This window comes from Lithobates pipiens, unplaced genomic scaffold (genome assembly GCF_037356315.1).
Source record: "Lithobates pipiens isolate NorthernLeopardFrog02 unplaced genomic scaffold, aLitPip1_a1.2 Scaffold_24, whole genome shotgun sequence".
NCBI lineage: Eukaryota > Metazoa > Chordata > Amphibia > Anura > Ranidae > Lithobates > Lithobates pipiens.
This window is the reverse complement of record NW_027507786.1, coordinates 9045062-9066156: the sequence shown is the minus strand read 5'-3', so window position 1 is coordinate 9066156 and position 21095 is coordinate 9045062. Positions and strand designations below refer to the sequence as shown.

The 21095-nt window shown below is 47.2% G+C and overlaps 1 protein-coding gene across 18 annotated transcripts in view; it reads right to left on the bottom strand.

Moving 5' to 3' along the window:
• MICAL2 (microtubule associated monooxygenase, calponin and LIM domain containing 2) overlaps nucleotides 1-21095 on the bottom strand; it is a 392610-nt gene that overhangs the window by 266115 nt on the left and 105400 nt on the right. For all 18 annotated transcript variants that reach the window (XR_013262554.1, XR_013262555.1, XR_013262556.1 and 15 more), the window contains exon 3: nucleotides 995-1202. Coding sequence is in view for 15 of the 18 variants with exons in the window: in XM_077453572.1 (XP_077309698.1) it covers nucleotides 995-1202 (208 nt within the window). In the remaining 3 variants the exon portion in view is untranslated. The remainder of the gene's footprint in view (nucleotides 1-994; nucleotides 1203-21095) is intronic.

The following is a 21095-nucleotide window of genomic DNA, read 5'->3' as shown; positions in this document are numbered from 1 at the left end:
AACAATGGGGCACCTTTCCTTCCACTGACTCCAATTATGGGGCACTATTCCTCCTCCTACTGACCAGATTTTGCACTCTCCAGTCTTAGTAAATAACCCTCACTGTCTACTACCCCTGATGCTGGGCATTTTCTACTTTCAATGACCACAGTCTCCACAGTCTGACCCTCCTAAAATGTAAATGACAGTAAACTAGTCCTTTGTTTAGAAAGTTTGGAGACTCCTGTTCTCCAGGAATGAGCTTTCCTGAAATCATTTTATTACATGGCAGGGTCTCTTTAAGGCTTGTGGCCTCTGGAATGCATGAAAGGCAGAATAAATGTCCACATATCCAAAACGCATTGACCTGGAAAAAGTATGCAGTTCAGAGCCCATTTACACCTACACATGAGCATTTTATTGCATGCTGCATTGTTCTGGTTAATTAATTCCATCGGACACCAAAAAGCATACCCGTTCCTGGCCAGCATGGTACAACCGAACTTCTTTGGAATGAACTGGAACCCCATTGTGAGGCCAGGTCTTCTCATTCATCACCAGTCGCTGACCTCCCAATGGACACAAATTTCCACAGACGCCCTACAATATCTTGTGGAAAGCCTTCCCAGAGGTGTGGAGGATGTTAGAGCCACAAAAGAGGCCCAACATTATATTAACGGCCACGGTTTTGGAATGGGATGATCAGCAAGTTTCAATGAGCTTGTTGGTCATCACCATTCCAAAATCATGGCCAATAATGTGGAGTTGGACCTCCTTTGTGGCACCAACATCCTCCACTCCTCTAGGAAGGCTTTCCACAAGATTTCGGAGAGCGTTTTTTGGAATTTGCGTGAAGGTCAGGTGTTCACAAGCTTTGGACATTAGCGTATCCCCGGAAATGTTACACTGACTGTATACAAACATCTGACACACAAAAAATATAAAATTGATACTAGATCCACCTTAATTGGCACAAGCCAGCTCTGCCATAGCCACCCTCTACCATGACACTCACTTATATGGTCGATGGCTCCAGCGCAGAACTTTCCATAAAACTTCTTGGCCCCGAGACATCGGAGGTCGTGGATGGTGTAGGGCCAGAGGTGAAGGACGTTGTTTCGGGAGAAGGTGTCTCTCTTTTCCACCACAACCACTTTGGCTCCTAAACAGGCCAACTCAATGGCAAGCCGAAGTCCACAGGGGCCCCCACCAATGATTAGGCACTAGAATAAAAAAAAAAAAAACAATAAAAAAACAAAAGGTAACGTTAGTGCATTGGGAGCAACAAATGCAAATATATTTGCTAGAGTGGGGAAAGTTTAGAAGACCTGTCTGGTTTGTATTGCTTGTTGTGCCCTGGTGACAATTTCTGGCGATACCTGCACCCTCCTATTCCTGGCGATACCTTCACCCTCCTATTCCTGGTAATATCTGCACTCTCCTAGTCCTGGTGACAACGAGACCCTCTTATTCCTGGTGGTACCCACACTCTCCTATTCCTGGTGGTACCCACACTCTCCTATTCCTGGTGGTACCCACACTCTCCTCTTCCTGGTGGTACCCACACTCTCCTCTTCCTGGTGGTACCCACACTCTCCTCTTCCTGGTGGTACCCACACTCTCCTCTTCCTGGTGGTACCCACACTCTCCTCTTCCTGGTGGTACCCACACTCTCCTATTCCTGCTGGTATCCACACTCTCCTATTCCTGGTGGTACCCACACTCTCCTATTCCTGGTGGTACCCACACTCTCCTCTTCCTGGTGGTACCCACACTTTCCTATTCCTGGTCGCACCTACGCTCTCCTATTCCTGGTGGCATCCACGCTCTCCTATTCCTGGTGGCACCCACACTCTCCTATTCCTGGTGGTACCCACACTCTCCTCTTCCTGGTCGCACCTACGCTCTCCTATTCCTGGTCGCATCCACGCTCTCCTATTCCTGGTGGCATCCACGCTCTCCTATTCCTGGTGGCACCCACGCTCTCCTATTCCTGGTGGCACCCACGCTCTCCTATTCCTGGTGGCACCCACGCTCTCCTATTCCTGGTGGCACCCACACTCTCCTATTCTTGACAACACCTGCATCCTATTATTTCTGGTGGGACCCACACTCCTATTCTTGGTGGCACCCGCACTCTCCTATTCCTGTTGGCATCAGCATTCCTATTTCTGGTGATGCCTGCACCCTCCTATCCCTGATGACACCTGTACTCATCTATTCCTGGTGATACCTGCACCCTCCTATTCCTGGTAATACCTGCACTCTCCTAGTCCTGGTGACCACGAGACCCTCCTATTTCTGGTGGTACCCACACTCTCCTATTCCTGGTGGCACCTACACTCACATATTCCTGGTGGTACCCACACTCTCCTATTCCTGGTGGCACCTACACTCACATATTCCTGGTGGCACCCACACTCTCCTATTCCTGGTGGCACCAGCATTCCTATTCCTGGTGATACCTGAACTTTCATATTCCTGGTGACACCTGTGCCCTCCTATCCCTGGTGACACCTTCACCCTCCTATTCTCGGTGACACCTGTACAGGAAGTGGGGGGGATACCTCCTAGAGAAAATTTTATATAATTTCTGACTCTTACACACATTATCGAAAAATAAAAATATTAAAAAAATTGTTCAGTTGGACTTTTATCTTTTGCCACAAGGCTCAGTCAACCAAAATCCATCCTATATTTTCAAAAGTATTGGGACGCCTGCCTTTACATACACATTAACTTTAATGGCATCCCAGTCATAGTCCGTAGGGTTCAATATTGAGTTGGCCCCACTCTTTGCAGTTAGAACAGTTTCAACTCTTCTGGGAAGGCCATCCACAAGGTTTTAGGAGTGTCTATGGGAATGTTTGAGAGAATACAAAGAAGGGGAAGGCGCACTGACCTAGTGCATTACCATAAAACAGCTTTATTTAAAATTGAATCAAATAGCAAAATGGCTACTCACAAACGAGTATTGATCACAGGCAAAATCAATACAATAAATCCATCGCACCAAACGTTTGGCGACTCCAGACCAGATGTCCGAGGAATTTGATGAGTACCTCTACGGAAATGGCTAACGCGTTTCGGGAGTGACCCCCTTTCTTCAGAGCCAAAGAGGGCTATGGTCTCTCGCTGGAGGCTGCCAGTAAATATATATAAAAAGGCCTCTAAGCCCATGAGGTAGAAAAGGTCAGAAAACTCCACCCCAGGTCAGGCAGGTCAGAAAGCTCCACCCCCCCCAAAAAAAAAAAAAAATAAAAATAAAAAAAATTAAATAAATAATAAAAAATAAAAAAAATAAAAAAGGGAGGGAGAGAGGCGACTGCAAGTGTCGCATCTAATAAAAAAAATAAAAAAGGGAGGGAGAGAGGCGACTGCAAGTGTCGCATCTTATGCGGAAACGCACGCGTGTGCTCATGCACACGTGTGTGCATATACATATGTACTCCTGTTCAATAGAATAATACTAACCGCCACATACGATAGAGATTTTTTGTGTTAATATCTGCCACATAGAAATTACTGATGATCTTAGTGGTACACTCGAGGGGGAAGGTGCTACACCGAATTTCATTTTATTTTATTTTATTGAAATACATTTAGTGCTGTACACAACCTGTATGTGTGCAAAGGTGATGTCCTCGTGGACGCTATCTGCTGGCTGGAGCACACCTGGTTTCTTGTAGCAGGAAGTGCGGGTGGATATGCGTTCCACCCGCAACTTCCGGGCGCACCAGCATGGGCACTTCCGCTCACGCCGACTGGAGCGCACTTGGCCCCATGTGACAGGAAGTGCGGACGGATATGCGTTCCATCCGCAACATCCGGGCGCCCCAGCGTAAGTACTTCCGCTCAGGCGCACAAAGTGGACGTCCGAGCACGGGCGTCCATTGGCGTGACCTGGTCCACTCACGCTTCGGCGTCTAGCCAGACCCCTGAAGCGCAAGCTGGAACCAGGACCCGGAAACACAGGCGCAGAGGAACCCGCCCACAATCCAACCTCCCGTGCGAGCGCTAACCTCCTTGCTGGGACAGTCAAGGAGGTTACTAATAATATTAATAATAAAATAAAAATAAAAAATAGTAAAAAAAAAAAAAAAAAAAAAATTATATATATGTAAAAGTGGAAAAAAAAAAAAAAAAAAAAAAAAAGGGGAGGGGGGTGTTACAGGGAATTACCAAATGCCACACCTACTCTCCAGCGAGAAGCCATACGCCCTAGTGAATGTACTACAGTTATAGAGTGGGAACAAATGACAAGGCATTTTTAAGAAATACAAAAAATAAATAAAAAAAATATATATATATGTTAAAATTAAGAGTTGCAAAAAAGGAATTTTTTTCCCTTCATTCATAAAAATTAATTCAATTTGCATTAAAAAAAAAAAATCTATCAATAATTAATTAAACACAAAAAAGAGAGAAATGCATTAGAACTAGTTAATCGCATAGTTGATAGAAACAATGGATTAAAAGTATATGTATATATATCTAAAAATAAAAAAAGAATATATTTAAAAAATATATATACATATAAATATATAGTATATAGTAATGTAGTGAACATACATGATAAGCCATATATAAACACATATATACATATACATAATGAGTAACCAGGTCTTATACCTAAAACTGGGTCTACCATCATTTAAGTATGGATGCTGCCTCAACGGGAATATATTGCCCTCAAGAGCCGATCAAATGGGCCACATGTAGCCAAGATAAGGTTAAAGGGATTAAATTGAATTTGATTAGAATAAAGACAATTAAATAAATAAAATAAAATAGAATAAATTGAAAATGAAATTAAAACTAAAATTAAATTAAATTGTATTAAATTATACAGTTGCCTAAACTACATAGGGCCTTACCCACCCACCCAGCTAGCGAGGGCTATCCATCTTACAGCAGGTTGTGCAATTCAATTTCTTCATTAAGGCCTTTGGGGGCCATAGTTCCTAGACAGAATATCCAGTAGGCCTCTCTATTGCAGAGTAGCTGATGTTTTTTACCGTTATCCACATCGTTTGGCATAGCTTCAATCCCGAAAACCTTCATGCCATCCACATTACTGGCGTGAGTCTCTTTAAAATGTCTTGGTAAGGAATACTTATCTTTTTCTGTCTGAATGCTACTTCTATGTTCGTTCATTCTTGTTCGCATTTGGCGTGAAGTACGGCCAACATAGAGGAGGCCACAGGGGCACAGAATGCCATAGATGACATAAGTGGTCCCACAATTAATAAACTGCTTAACCTTGTGGACTTTGTTATCAGTGCCTATTACGTCTCTTTTCCTGTGGCACATATACGTACAATTGGCACAATTTGTGCTCCCGCATTTGTAGCTGCCCTTTTGATCAAATATTGTAGTCCAGATACTGTTTAGGCCTCTAGTTTTGGTCTTCTTCACCCTACTTGGGGCAATAATGCTCCTTAGATCTTTTGGTCTCCTGAAGACTACATTCGGGCATGGGGGGAGGCTAGTTTTCATGATAGGATCAGATTCAAGTATCCTCCAGTTTTTCTTAAGGATCCTCTGTATTGCTGGGGCCCTATTGTTGAACCTAGTACAGAAACTCATCTGAGGATGTTTGTAATTATGGGATGTAGTTGTCTGTACTTCTTCGCCCGTCTTGTCGTACAATAGCAAATACTTTGAGTAGGCTTCATCGATGTACTTCTCCTTGTATCCCTTTTCTCGAAATTTGTTTTTAAGGATGAGGCTCTGTGTCTCATAATCTTGTTTGAGAGTGCAAGTTCGCTTGAGTCTGCAAAATTGACCAAAAGGGACGTTTCGGATCCATCTTGGGTGGTGGTGGCTATAGGCATGAAGGTATGAATTCCCAGAACTTGGTTTGAAATGAGTTTTGGAGTAAATCTGTCCTTTTTCGTCAGCTCGCAGTTCTAGGTCTAGGAATACCAAGGATATCTCATCCAACACATGCGTGAATGTGATTTCCGAAGGGGTTATTGGCACAATGCGTCAGGAATCCTTCTTGGGAATGTTTGACCATTCTTCCAGAAGTGAGGTTAGACACTAATGTTGGATGAAAAGGCCTGGCTTGCAGTCTCCTCTCTAATTCACCCCAAAGGTGTTCTATCGGGTTGAGGTCAGGACTCTGTGCAGGTCATTTAAGTTCCTCCACCCCAAACTCGCTCATCCATGTCTTTATGGACCTTGCTTTGTGCACTGGTGAGCAGTCATGTTGGAACAGGAAGAGGCCATCCCCAAACTGATCCAACAAAGTTGGGAGCATGAAATTGTCCAAAAGGTATGCTGACACCTTAAAGCCCCGTACACACGAGAGGACTTATGTCCGACAGACTTCCGAAGGAGTTCCGTCGGAGTTCTGCCGGAGTTCCGACGGAGTTCTGACGGACTTTTCGGCTGAGCGGACTTGGCCACACACAATCACACTAAACTCCGACGGATTGGAACGTGATGACGTACGACTGGATTCGAATAAGGAAGTTCATAGCCAGTAGCCAATAGCTGCCCTAGCGTCGGTTTTAGTCCGTCGGAATAGCATACACACGAGCAAATTTTTCGAAGGGACCGGGTCCGGCGGAGTTCCTTCGGAAAAATTTTAAGCATGTTCCATATTCTAAAGTCCTTCGGACTTTGGCGAGTCAAAAGTCCGTTGCAGCCCACACACGATCGGATAGTCTGACGGACTCAGTCCGTCGGACTTTGGATGTTGAAAAGTCCGCTCGTGTGTACGGGGCTTAAGAGTTCCCTTCACTGGAACTAAGGGGCCAAGCCAAACCCCTGAAAAACAACCCCACGCCATAACCCCCCCTCCACTAAATGATTTGGAACAGTGCACAAAGCAAGGTCCATAAAGACATGGATGAGCAAGTTTGGGGTGGAGGAACTTAACTGCACAGACTCCTGACCTCATCCCGATAGAACACCTTTGGGATGAATTAGAGCAGAGATTGTGAGCCAGGCCTTCTCGTTCAACATCAGTGCCTGACCTGACAAATGCTCTTCTGGAAGAATGATCAAACATTCCCATAGACACACTCCTAAACCTTGTGGACGGCCTTCCCAGAAGAGTTGAATCTGTTATAGCTGCAAAGGGCGGAGCCAACTCAATACTGAACCCTACGGACTAAACCCAGGTTCACATTGAGGGTGGGTTTGAAGTTCAGCTGAACTCACACGATTTCAAACCGGCAATGCAGTCTGACTTCGGGGCACGATTTGACAGAAATCTGAAATCTCTTACTCTGCTAGTTCCCAACCACAGCTTATCTCTGCTAGTTTGCTGGTGTGACCCGGCCCGATCCTGACCCTGTCTTTTTTTGCCTGCGGGTGACTTGGCTAGTTACTGACCACGGCTCATCTCCGATGACTTCCCGGTGTGACCTTGAACTAGTTAAAGCGGAGATCCACCCTAAAGTGGACCTTCCGCTCATCGGAACCCTCCCCCCCTCCGGCGCCACAATTGGCACCTTTCAGGGGGGAGGGGGGTGCAGGTACCTGTACAGTACAGGTATCTGCACCCACTTCCGGGATAGCTCTCTGCGGAAAGGGGCGTAGATTACGCCCCTTTCCGCAAGTGCCCGCCCCTTTCCGCAAGTGCCCGCCCCTTTCCGCAAGTGCCCCGCTGCCTGCTGGGAAACACACAGATCCCAGAGGCAGCGGGGACTGTCCTTATTGCGCAGCGCGACTCGCGCATGTGCAGTAGGGAACCGGGAAATGAAGCCGAAAGGCTCCATTTCCTGATTCCCATACCCAAGATGGCGGCGGCAGGACCCGAGAGACGATCTAGAGATTGGCTTCGGGTGCCGACATCGCGGGCGCGCTGGACAGGTAAGTGTCACTATTTTAAAAGTCAGCAGCTGCAGTATTTGTAGCTGCTGGCTTTAAAAAAAAAAAAAAACGCGGACTCCCGCTTTAAGAAACAAAGCTGAGCCACGGAGTTTCTGGATGGTCGTCAGTTGTTACCCTTCCACCTGAACCCACACCTATTTCTGTAACCTGCTTACTCCTTGCTGACTTGGCCTACCCCTTCCCGACTTCCTGACCACAGCTCATCTCTGCTGGTTTCCTGGTGTAACCTGGCCTGACCTTGTCTTTGTTCGCCAGCCTGTTGCTGACTCGGCTAGTTCTTGACCACAAATGATCTGTACTGACTTCCTGGTGTAACGCAGCCTGATCCTGACCCATTTTTTGTTTGTCTGCCTGTTGCTGACTTGGCTAGTTCCTGACCACGGCTCATCTCTGCTAACATCCTGGTGCACAGTTGTCTATTCATATTGCCCCCGAAGTCGCCAAAGTCTAAAAATATTGTAATTTTATATGACAGGAGACAAGCTCTAATGCCCCATACACACGGTTGGACATTCCGAACACAAAATCCGTCGGATTTTTTCCCAACGGATTTTAGCCAAACTTGTCTTGCATACACACGGTCGCACAAAGCTGTCGAAAAATCCGATCGTTCTGAATGAGGTGACATCAAACACGTACGTCTGGACTATAAACGGGCCAGTAGCCAATAGCTTTCGTCTCTTCGTTTATTCTGAGCATGCGTGGCACTTTGTCCGTCGCAACTGTCTACACACGATCAGAATTTATGCGGTCGGATTTTGTTGTCGGAAAATTTTAGATCCTGCTCGCAAATTTTGTGCGTCGGAAAATCCGACGGAAAAAAAGTCAGACAGATGGAGCCCCCACATGGTTGGATTTTCCGACAACAAGCTCCGATCGCACATTTTCCGGCAGAAAATCCGACCGTGTGTATGGGGCATTAGACGCTGAAATCCAATGACCGCGTCCAATGATAATTTTCGCATGAGACCGGAGTGCAGTGCTGGAAGCGTTGTCCGCACCCCCCCCCCCCCCCCCCCCATCCGATGTGCGCAGAGCTGCCCAGAATTCCAGGCCTGTTAAAACACAGCTGGGTGTTGTGCTAATTAATCTTTGACATTAGACATCATCAGTACAATGGCTGGATGAGGTAAGGGGGTCGGTCATGACATTCCTGAGTCATTACTTCATCCCTGATAGCGGAGGCACCCCACAACGCACCATGATAAGACCTCAGGAGGGGTGCGGGCTGCATGTTGCTTCATATCGCCTTGCACCGTGATATACTCAACTGTTTTATAGCAGATCTGTCATTAAAGTGTATCGCAAGCCAAAACTTTTTTTTTTCATTTTCATTTCACATAGAGAGCAAGGAAAGGTTACAACTTCTGTCAGCTATTACTGCTCACTTTCCTCACTTTCTTTCCTGTTGTCACCAGCATAGGAAGTGAAGTAAAAATTCCAAGAGACATAAAGGCAGTAGTAAAGTATAAGCAAAGTGCAGCTTTTTATCATTTGGTATTCATTGATCTTTGAGGGGATGCCACCATCTCTGTAAAGAGTTCCCGGGTCTGTAAACCTGCTGTGCCCATTATGAGGAGTTCCCACCATCCATGTGCTGAGTTTCCAGGTCTGTACACCTGCTGTGCCCATTATGAGGGGTTCCCACCATCCCTGTGCTGAGTTTCTGGGTCTGTAACCTGCTGTGCCCATTAAGAGGGGTTAATTTTGTTTATTGAAAATCTTACAAACAACAACTTATATACAATAAAACCATAATAAATAAATAAAACATATTTACAAAATAATTGAATATAATTATACAAACTAGAAAGAACAAGAACAAAATAAACGGTGCAAAACAAATTGCACACAACATAATCCCTATGGGAGAGCCAGACTAAGGAACATCACCGTCACCATGCATGTAGCCTTTTATCAAAATTATATTGGATCTGAAAATCTAGGGGAGTGAAAGAAGAATACAAAGAAAGCCGCACACCCCGAGATCAACAGGCAGCAGCTACAGAGCCCTGATATTCCTCCACGCCTTTATCCAGGCCTCCTGCTGCCACCGGTCTTTCTCAAGACCCCGAATCTTCCCAACCTCACCCAGAATGTTCTCCACCACCACTTCCACAGGGAGGATTTTACCCCGTAAGGATACCTGACACCGTGCACTCCACGTGAAATAACGGACTACTAAACTAACTAAAAAAAGTGTTTCTAAATCATAATCCCGACGAGTCTGGAAAGCCCCATACACCCACTCTGCATAACTCATATGGGGGAGGAAGGGTATACTCAGAGCCCTCCCCACCCTCTTGTACACCTCTATATTAAAAGGGCACTGAAGTAGAAAGTGATCCATGGACTCCACCACTCCTCCACACTCCACTCTCGGGCAGCCCCGATCACTCATGGAAAGAAACTTCAAGTTGCCCTTCACATATAGTTTTCCATGAAAGGCAAGCCAAGCCTGATCCCTAAATTTCATTGGGATTCTCTCCAAATTAATCAACCGCAAACCCACCTCCAAAACCAGGCTTGGGCAATCCCTCAAGGCCAGTGGCTCGCAAAAAACAGAGCTCATGATCCGCTTCTCAAGAAGTTTCCTTGGAAGAGATCTGACTTCTCCTGCCGTTACTTGCCACTGCCGAAGCATTTTCAAACACGGGGCAACATAAGCCGGGAGCTTATCATGCTTGACCCTCAGGCTTTTCACTGGCCCACCATTTTCCCAGTCTCGCAGAAAGGGCCTAAACCAGGACTGGAAAATACCAACCCACCCAGGCGGTCTCTCTGCCAACATGTTACCAAGATTGTACTTCACAAACATCAGAGAGAAAAAGACTACAGGGTTGATCATCCCTAGACCACCCTCCCGCCTAGAAAGGTAAGTCACATTCCTTTTGACAAGGTTTATTCTGTTCCCCCATAACAGCTGGAAGAAACAAGTATAGACCCTGGTATAGAGAGAAGCTGGCAAAACGCAAACAAAACTGACATATAGAAAAATCGGAATCAGGTAAGTCTTGATCAGATCAACCTTTTCCCTCAAGGAAAGCTGCCAACCTTTCCAGCTTGCCACCTTGGCATCGGCATTCTCCAGCCTGTTCACCCAATTTGCATGACCATAGTCACCTGGGCCAAATTCAATGCCTAGAACTCTAATTTTTTGCTGGGGCTCCGGGAAGTCATCCGGGAGAACAAAGCTCTCACCTTCCACGCCCATCCAGAAAGCTTCACACTTGTCCTGGTTGACCTTTGAACCTGATGCCTCTGAATACTGTGTTATCACTGAGACCACCTCCTGCGCCTCTCCAGTCCCAGAGACAAAAACAGAAACATCATCAGCATAGGCCACAACTTTCAAAGGAGGCTCACCAGCGATGCCCATAGGTACCCCACACAATGGCCCATTCTCCAGCCTTCTGATGAAGGGGTCAATTGCAAATACATATAACAGAGGACTCAATGGGCACCCCTGACGCACACCCGAGCCGACCACAAAGGGTTGCCCGACCCAACCATTAACTAGCGGAAAGCTTTCAGCCCCTTTGTACAAAATCTTAAGCCAATCAATGAAACCCCCCTCCAGGCCATATCTGTCAAGAAGGAGCCATAAGTACTCATGATTAACCCGATCAAAGGCCTTAGCCTGATCCAATGTCAGCAAAAATTTACCCCAACCAGCAGCCCTACAACGCTCCAAGGCCTCCCGGACGGCTAACACTGCTGAGAAAGTGCTTCTACCTTGGACCGAACAGTGCTGGTGGTGAGATAACAAACTGCCTGCCACTGGTGATAATCGCCAGAAAAAAATCTTTGCCAGTATCTTTCTATCGACATTAAGAAGGCTAATGGGGCGCCAATTCTCAATCATCGAAGGATCTTTACCCTTTGACAGAAGGATCACTGCAGATTGCCTCATGGAGGGAGGGAGAGAACCCTCATACAAACAGCCATTAAAAACCTCCGCAAGGTAGGGAGCCAGGATCGTCTTAAAACATTTATAAAACTCAGCTGTCAACCCATCTGGCCCTGGCGTTTTCTTGATGGCCAGTTTATCAATAGCCTGGACTACCTCATCTGCAGTGATTTCATCTGTCAAAAAAGGAACATTACTTTCCAGTCCTGGTGTAGAGTCCAAAAAACCCAACATCCTTGTCCGATCAAGGTTCCTTCCTCCCAGGAGATCGGCATAGTATGACCTGACCACCTCCAGGATCCCTGACCTAGACTTCGTCAGAGAGCCCGTACTGTCCTTCAGGCCATGGACCGTCTTAACTGCTACACTCTGTTTACAGTTCTGGTAAGGGTCAGGCGAATGGTATTTCCCGTAATCCCTCTCCTGAACCAAAGAGGCATGCCGGTCATATTCATGTCTCCTAAGGAGGAGCTTCACCTCAGAGATCGCCCCAGAATCTCCTCCATTCGAAACAAGGCGGTCAAGTTTCCTCCGCAAACGCTGGTAGGTGATATACTTATCTTGCTGCTTCTTTCTTCCTATGGCCTTGAAAAGCCTAACAGTCCGCTGTTTTACAAGCTCCCACCATTCTGACTTGCTGTTGCAAAAGTCTAGGATTGTTACCTGTGCTTGAAAAAAATCCTCAAAGGATTGTCTTACTCTCTCGTCTTCCAGGAGGGCCGAATTCAATCTCCAGATACCCCTCCCCCTAGGTGGCATGTCTGAGGCATTCAGAGTCACAGACAGAATACAGTGGTCAGAAAACTCCACTGCCCGACACACAGGTGCCGAAAAAGCAGAGTCTCCCTTTAAAAAAAACCTATCTATCCTACTCTGACTACTACCTCTCTGAAAAGTGAACCCCGTGCTGTCTGGGCAACGCTTAATGTGCGCATCTACCAGACCTGCTTCCCTAACTATCGCATTGAGAAAAAGGGTGTCATAGCCCAGCCTATCTCTGAAACCTCTCCTGTCTTTAGACCTAGTAATGGTGTTGAAATCACCTCCAAAGATAACCTGCTGGGCCGTAAAAAGAAAAGGCTTAATCTTTGTAAAGAGGCATTTCCTGTCCCACTTCGTCTGGGGACCATAGATGTTAATCAGGCGCAAGTCCTGCCCCCTTACAGAGACGTCCAAGACCATGCATCTCCCAATCTCTACCTCAATTACCCGCCGGCACGTTACCATACCAGAAAAAAGGACTGCAACCCCGCTGTAAGGCTCGGCCGCAAGAGACCAAAATGAGGGACCACGTCTCCACTCCTTCTTTGCCAGATGTATATCAGCCAGACTACTCAGATGGGTCTCTTGTAAAAACAAAATGTCAGCATCAAACTCGCTGAGCAAAAATAAGGCCATATGACGAGCGCTTACTGATCTCAAGCTGGCAACATTAATGGTTGCCACTTTTAACGGAGTGGGAACTGCCATCAGGGTAATTGAGGCAGACGTTTCTTAGCCTGACTACTCCCTCTGCCTGGAGAACCAGCACGCTTTGTTGCGCCCTGGCACTCATCGTCCATGGAGGACGCTGAACTGAACGAGTCCCAATCATCATCATCATCATCGTCCGACAGGACCTTAAACTTATTTTCCAAAGGCAAAACTACAGGATTTAAGGGAACTGAACCCCTTTTTTTCCTTCTTTTGCCCCTCCTCCTCCTATCCTCCAACCACTCCATATCATCTTTGGATAAACCACAACCAGCCTCCCCACACCTATCCTCCCCTTCAACCCCCTCCCCCCCACTCTCCCTTCCCTTATCTACCACCAGGCCAGCCTCACCACTATTTTCCCCACTCCTCTGGCCCCCACGATCTGCAATAGGAACCCTGCAGCGTCGGGGGAGGGGGACTGGCACCACACCTGATGCACCAGCCTCAGCACCTCTTGCTGCCTCTGCAATTTTAGAAGACACAGAAGGATAAGACACAGAAGGATTGGACACATTCTTGGCAACTGAAACTTTACATACAGGCTGGGAGGACACAGGCACACTAGGTACACGCACAGACTGGGAGGACACAAACACATTGGGTACTGGCACAGACTGGGGAGACACAGACCCATTGGGTACTGGCACAGACTGGGGAGACACAGACACATTGGGTATGGGCACAGACTGGAGAGACACATTGGGTATTGGCACAGACTGGGGAGACACAGACACATTGGGTATGGGCACAGACTGGGGAGACACAGACACATTGGGTATTGGCACAGACTGGGGAGACACATTGGGTATTGGCACAGACTCAGATGGGATCACAGGCCCTCCAGCTGATGAGCTCTGCGCATCCTCCATGTCCAGACGGAAAAACTCCCTCATGAGCTCCGGCTTGTTGTGCATTGCCTCAGGACACTGACTATAAGGATGTCCCACTGCATTGCACAGATTACACCTTATAATATTACAATCCTTTGCCAAATGCCCTATACCCTGACACAGGGAGCACTTCATCACTGGACAGGAGGATGCAAGATGCCCTTTATCTCCACATTTATTGCAGAGCTTTGGCTGGCCCGGGTAGAAGATGGTCAGCCTGTCCCTCCCCAGGAAAGCTGAGGATGGCAGATGTTGGACAACATTGTCAATAACCTTTAGTTTCAGCTGCACAGACCATCCCCCTGTCCATATTCCCCGATCGTCCAAAATCTTTCTCAGGGGGCTCAGGACGTCCCCATACCTCCTCAACCATACAGTCAGATCCCCTTGGGGTATGGACTCATTGCGCACAAGTATTGTCACCATTTTAATGAGGGGCTGGCGGGAAATAAGTTTGGGGATGAGCCCTTTCCAGTCCGGCAGGCCCCTACACACGTGTTCAAACTTCTCCCAAAATATGTCCAGAGACTCGGGACGGATAAAGGACAAATCATATTCATAGGAACCTGCCGGACTGATCAGGGCGAAGATATCCGCAGGCCTAAACCCCATCTGCAGGATTTTATCCACCACTGTCCTCCTATGTGGGGGGTTTCCATCACCTTCCCATTTCAATTGTACAACATTCCTCCTTTTAAACAGGGAGGAAGATAGAACATCCCCATGCTCCTTCCCTGCTTGTTCCCCCTTTCCAGATCCTGTGGCAGCAACACCAGCATAAGTTTTTCTTCCAGCTTTTGCAGTCTTGTCCTCAGATACATTCAAACCTGCTGTCAGAGAGTCTGAATCAGCTGGGATAGCAGTCTTCTGATTAGCAGGACCCACCCCCTCCCCCGAACACTCAGCTTCAATCCTGGGAGCCATCACAGTCTTGGCTGCTGCAGACTCCTGGAGAGCTGTGGTACTACTGCTCCCAGCATCTCCTCCACCATTCACAGGAACAGCCGCTGTGCCTGGTCCAGGCAAAGTCTCTGTATTGTCCATGGACCTCTCTGCAGACTGAAGCTGACAGTTATTAGCAGATGTTATTGCTCGCTGTACATTGTCTATGGGTCTGGGCTGACTGTCTGCAGTACTACAACCCTCAGCAGGCCCATTGTTATTAAAGATCCCACCATCCTGCACACACACTGTACCTGCACCTGCTCTCTCCACAGGAATAGGAACGGTGTCCATCTTCTCCTCACCTTCCTGGGGAGCTGAAACTGGACTGGCCTCCAGTTTGTTGATCAGATCCAACATGTCAGAACCTTCATCCTCCTGCTGGGATGTTCCACATTGCTGGGGAGGGAAGGGGACAGAGGCCTCCGCCATTGAGGGCTCAGCAGGTGTCCGAGATGTTGAACAGCTGGGCTCATCCTCCGGGCCCACTTTCTCACTCTCTGCTTCCATCTCCTCGCTCTCCATGCAGGAAGAAGCTCCTTTCCTCATTTGGTTAAATCGCTCCTCATTTTTATATTTTTCTTTAAAAGCTCCACTATTCTCCTTCAGAGAACTCACCAATTCCTTCTGCTTCCGCAGAGCTTGTTCCAGGTCCTTCAATTCAGGCCTCAGAGCCGGTCTCTTCTTACTGAAGACTTTGGCACAAATCTGCTTCTTCTTTTTAAATTCAGCTTTCAAAGCTCCCAACTTCTCCTCTTCCTTCTCAATCCGCTTCAGCGTTTCCACAATCCTCCGTCTAAAGGCAGACAGAGATTCATCCTTCCTTGGGCCAGGCCCAGAATCTTCCGCAGGTTGAGGCCTATCCAGGGGGCCCCCGCCAGGGTCCTCCCCAGGATCCAGCATCCTTCCTGGGGCAGAGGAGTAACTCTAGCCCCTGGTCTCTGGAAGCACAGGAGCAAAGGAACTAGCAACCTCTCACCTCGCTGTCAAGGAGAGGAATGGCAGTTTCCCACCATCCCTGTGCTGAGTTTCTGGGTCTGTAACCTGCTGTGCCCATTATGAGGGGTTCCCACCATCCCTGTGCTGAGTTTCTGGGTCTGTAACCTGCTGTGCCCAATATGAGGGGATGCCACCATCTCTGTGAAGAGTTCCCAGGTCTGTACCCCTGCTGTGCCCATTATGAGGAGTTCCCACCATCCCTGTGCTGAGTTTCCAGGTTTGTACACCTGCTGTGCCCATTATGAGGAGTTCCCACCATCCCTGTGCTGAGTTTTCAGGTTTTTACACCTGCTGTGCCCATTATGAGGGGTTCCCACCATCCCTGTACTGAGTTTCTGGGTCTGTAACCTGCTGTGCCCAATATGAGGGGATGCCACCATCTCTGTAAAGAGTTCCTGGGTCTGTACACCTGCTGTGTCCAATGTGAGGAGTTCCCACCATCCCTGTGCTGAGTTTCCAGGTCTGTACACCTGCTGTGCCCAATATGAGGGGTTCCCACCATCCCTGTAAAGAGTTCCCGGGTCTGAACACTTGCTGTGCCCATTATGAGGGGTTCCCACCATCCCTGTGATGAGTTTCCAGGTCTGCACACCTGCTGTGCCCAATATGAGGGGATGCCACCATCTCTGTAAAGAGTTCCCGGGTCTGTACACCTGCTGGGCTCATTATGAGGGGTTCCCTCCATCCCCACTTTTGTATGCATATTGTATTTTAGAAGAAGGCCCAAGATCAAGGTCAAGCCAAGATTCCTCAAAACTCCCAGATGGACAGTAACAACATTTTGGAATTATGGTTGGAAGACCTCACTGTTGGAGTATCCAAGACATAAAAAGCTAGAAGATGATGCCGGTAAAGGGATTTTTGCAACCCGGTTCCCAGCTCCGCCCACCCGCTGCGGAATGTTGGAGGAACTCTCAGTCCCATTCATTCATTTTATGTTATGGAGAAATCAGATGGAAATGTCTCCTCCAGAAACAGAAAATAAAGCTAGCTGGTTATTTCGGCCCATCAGGAGACACTTAAATGAAAAACACAAGTTGACAGCGGAGTGACCCTTTTATTAAGGGATGTTGGCATTGCCATAGTGATAAAACAACCTAAAAAAAATAAAAAAAATTTAAATAAAAAAAAAAGCTATCTGGAGACAAAACCATTTCCTGATCTGCGTTGGGCAGACGGGATTACTCATTCCTAAAAATACATTCCTCCTTCCAAAATCACTGATGACATGCCGTTCTGTATACACAAAGAAAACATCAACCCGGCCGGGTCCACAAAGCACAAAATCCGCAGCAGATGTTATCATTGAGGAGAGGACACCGGCTGGCAGGCGCTGCGTCTGATCAGGGAACGGCATGTTCACAATGCAATAAAGTGGACCTGTCATTCAAATATATAGTACAAGCTAATTCCATGCATGCGCAGTATGGTGTCAGTGTAACGCTTTCAGGTGTTTATTACCTCTCACAGAGCTCCCCTCCCCCCAACAATGCCATCATCTTCTTTTCCCACCGGAAGGAGGGCCCCATCTTTGTTCTGGCATCATATACCTAAATAAAGAGGGCCGTTTGGGCATGAAGCAGTTCACTATTTAAAGTAACCTGTCGTGTGTCTGGATTAAAGTTGTAATGCACTATTAATAATTGTGTCATATGCAGGCAGTGACTTTACTGGGCATGTATAGATATTGATAGGAAGAGATGTCATGGGCCTCGGACGGGCAAGAGCTGGGCAAGTATGGAGCTTTGAGAGGGAAGAGCGGGCGAGTTCTGCTCAGGGGAGGTGAAAGCTTGAATGTTTCCTTGCCCTTGAAGCCTCATTTAGGGAGGAGTTGAGTTATTTCACCTCGAGCCCTAATGTCAATGCCCCGTACACGCCATCGTCTTTTCTGACGGGAAATGTTGGATGTGAGCTTGTTGGACATCTTGTTGTCGGACTTTCCGCCAACAAATGTTGGCTAGCAGGTTCTCCAATTTTCCGCCAACAAATGTTTGTTGTCGGACTTTCCGATCGTGTGTGCGCACAAGTCCGTCGCACAAAAGTCCGCGCACGCTCGGAATCAAGGACGAGCCGGAAGCGCTCGGTCTTGTAAAACTAGCGTTCGTAATGGAGATATCACGTACGCCTTGTTGCGTCACCACCTTCGTAATTGTTGGCCAACATTTGTGTGACCGTGTGCATGCAAGACAAGTTGGAGACAACGCCCTTCGAACAAAAATCCACGGTTTTGTTGTTGGAAAGTCCAGTCGTGTGTACGGGGCTTAAGACTAACCATAACTCTAACCCTAATGCTGACCATAATATTAAATCTGATGCTAACCCTAATTCTAAACCTCTACGCTAACCCTAGCTCTAGATCAGTGGTCTCCAAACTGTGGCCCGGGGGCCAGATATGGCCCTTTGCTTGCTTTTATCCGGCCCTTGGGACACTATTTCATCAACTGATACTAACATTGGGGCAAAATTCCTCACAATGACACCAACGATGGAGCACAATGCTTCCCAATGACACCAACGATGGGGGACAATTCCTCCCAATGAGACCAACAATGGGGCATAGTTTCTCTCAATTACACCAACAATGGGGATAGTTTCTCTCAATGGCACCAACAATGGGGCCCAATGACATCAATGATGGGGCACAATTCCTCTCAATTATACCAACGATGGGGCACAATTCCTCCCAATAACGCCAATAATGGGGCACAATTTCTCTCAATGACACCAACAATGAAGCCCAATGGCACCAATAATAATGATGCACAATTACTCCCAATGAAACAAACAGCGGGGCAATATTTTTTCCCAGTGATGTCGGGACCTTTTCACTGACCACTGTCCGGCTCTCGTAAAGTCTGAAGGACAGTAAACTGGCCCTTTGTTTAGAAAGTTTGGAGACCCCCGCTCTAGATCGAAAACTAACCCTAATGTTAACACTGATGCTGACCCTAACTCTAAGGCCGCGTACACACGGGCGGATTGTCTGGCCAACTAAGTTCGTCAGACAATCCGACAGACAGTCCGTCCAAATTTTGAATGAACGGACTTGACCACACACGATGAACAGACAGTCCGCCGAAAACTTGCGCGATGACGTGTACGGCACGTACGACGGGACGAGAAATTCGACGTCCAATACACTGCAATGCAACCTTCGCCGTGTAAATCCTTTCTGAGCATGCGCCAAACTTAGTCCGTCGAACTAGCCTACTCACGAGCGGATTGTCCGCTGAAACCAAGTTTGGACGGACAAAATTACGGAAATTCCGAAAGACTAAGTCCGTCAGACTGTCCGCTGAAAAAATCCGCTGAAGCCCACACACGAGCGGATTGTCCGCTGAAACACGGTTCAGCGGACTAAGTTGGACAGACAGTCCGCCCGTGTGTACGCGGCCTTATACTAACCCTTACTCCAACCGTACCATTAACCATAACCCTAACCCTAATGCTAATCTTAACTCTAACCCAAAATTGTAACCCCTGACGCTAAGCCAAACATGAACCCTAACTTTAGGCTTAATTCTAACCCCAACCCAAATGCTCTAACTCTAAGCCTTATGTAAACCCTAATTCTAACTCAAATGTCAACACTAACCCTAACCCTTACTCTTAACTAACACTAACCTTAACAGTAACTCTGACCTAATGTTAATCCCAACTCTATCCCTAATGTTATCCTGATGCTAACCCTAACTTTAAGCCCTGACATTAACCCCAACTTTAGCCCTGTGCCAACCCTAACTCTAATGCCGTGTACACACGACCGGACTTTTTGACGGACTAGGTCCGACGGTCTTCCCAACGGTTTTTCGGCGGAGTTCCTGACGGACTTTCCGAATGAACGGACTTGGCCACACACAATCACACCAAAGTCCGATGGATTCGAACGTGATGACGTACGACCGGACTAGAATAAGGAAGTTCATAGCCAGTAGCCCATAGCTGCCCTAGTGTCGGTTTTCGTCCGTCGGACCAGCATACACACGAACGGATTCTTCGACCGGACTCAAGTCCATCGGAAAGATCTGAAACATGTTTTATTTCTAGGTCTGTCGGACTTTTGGGGAAAAAAAGCCCATACACGATAGTTATATCCGATGGATTCCGGTCAGCCGGACCTAGTCTGTTGGAAAGTCCGATCGTGTGTATGCGGCATAATACTAACCCTTAAGCTAACCCTGACATTAACCCTAAAGATGCAATTAGGGTCAGCATCTAGGTTAGGGTTACGATTAAAGTTAGGGTTAGCATTAGGTTTAGAATTCTGTTTGGCTTTAGCCCTTGTACACACGGTCGGACATTCCGACGGAAAATGTCCGATCGGACCATGTTGTCGGATAATCTGTGTGTGGGCTCCATCGGACTGTTTCCGTCGGCATATCCGACCGACAAAGTTTTAGAACTGGGCTATAAAATTTTCCGACAACATGATCCGATCGGACTTTGTCCGATTGTGTGTAGAGAATTCCGATTGGACAAAGTGCCACGCATGCTCAGATCAAATTCCTAGACCAAAGCTATTGGCTACTAGCCTGAACGTATTCCCGTCGTAACGAAATAACGTCATCACGTTACGAACGATTTTCCGACAACTTTGTCCGACTGTGTGTATGCAACACCAATTTCGGACAAAATCCGTCGGACAAAAAACGACGGATTTTGTTGTCGGAATGTCCGACCCGTGTGTACAGGGGCTTAGGGTTACGGTTGATCACATCACAAGGTCCACAGGTGTTGAATCCTCCAAGCTTTCTGCTTAAATATTACAGGCTATCCGTTTTCCACTGCTGATTACTTGAGTCACACAAGAACATAAACCAGTAAAAATAACACTCAGCGTTGTTTCATCACCTTCTGTGATCTCACTGAACATGCGAATTTCTGTTATTTTCTGGCTCATGAACATCTTTGTTCCTTCAACATACTTGGACTAAATATGAAATTAAAAACGTCCCCGCAGACTTCTCCGAGCATAGCCCATTAACGGGCTGTCTCAGCTGAATCCTTGAACGCCGGGTGGAAATTCTGATTCCTGGTTGTCACATTTTCCC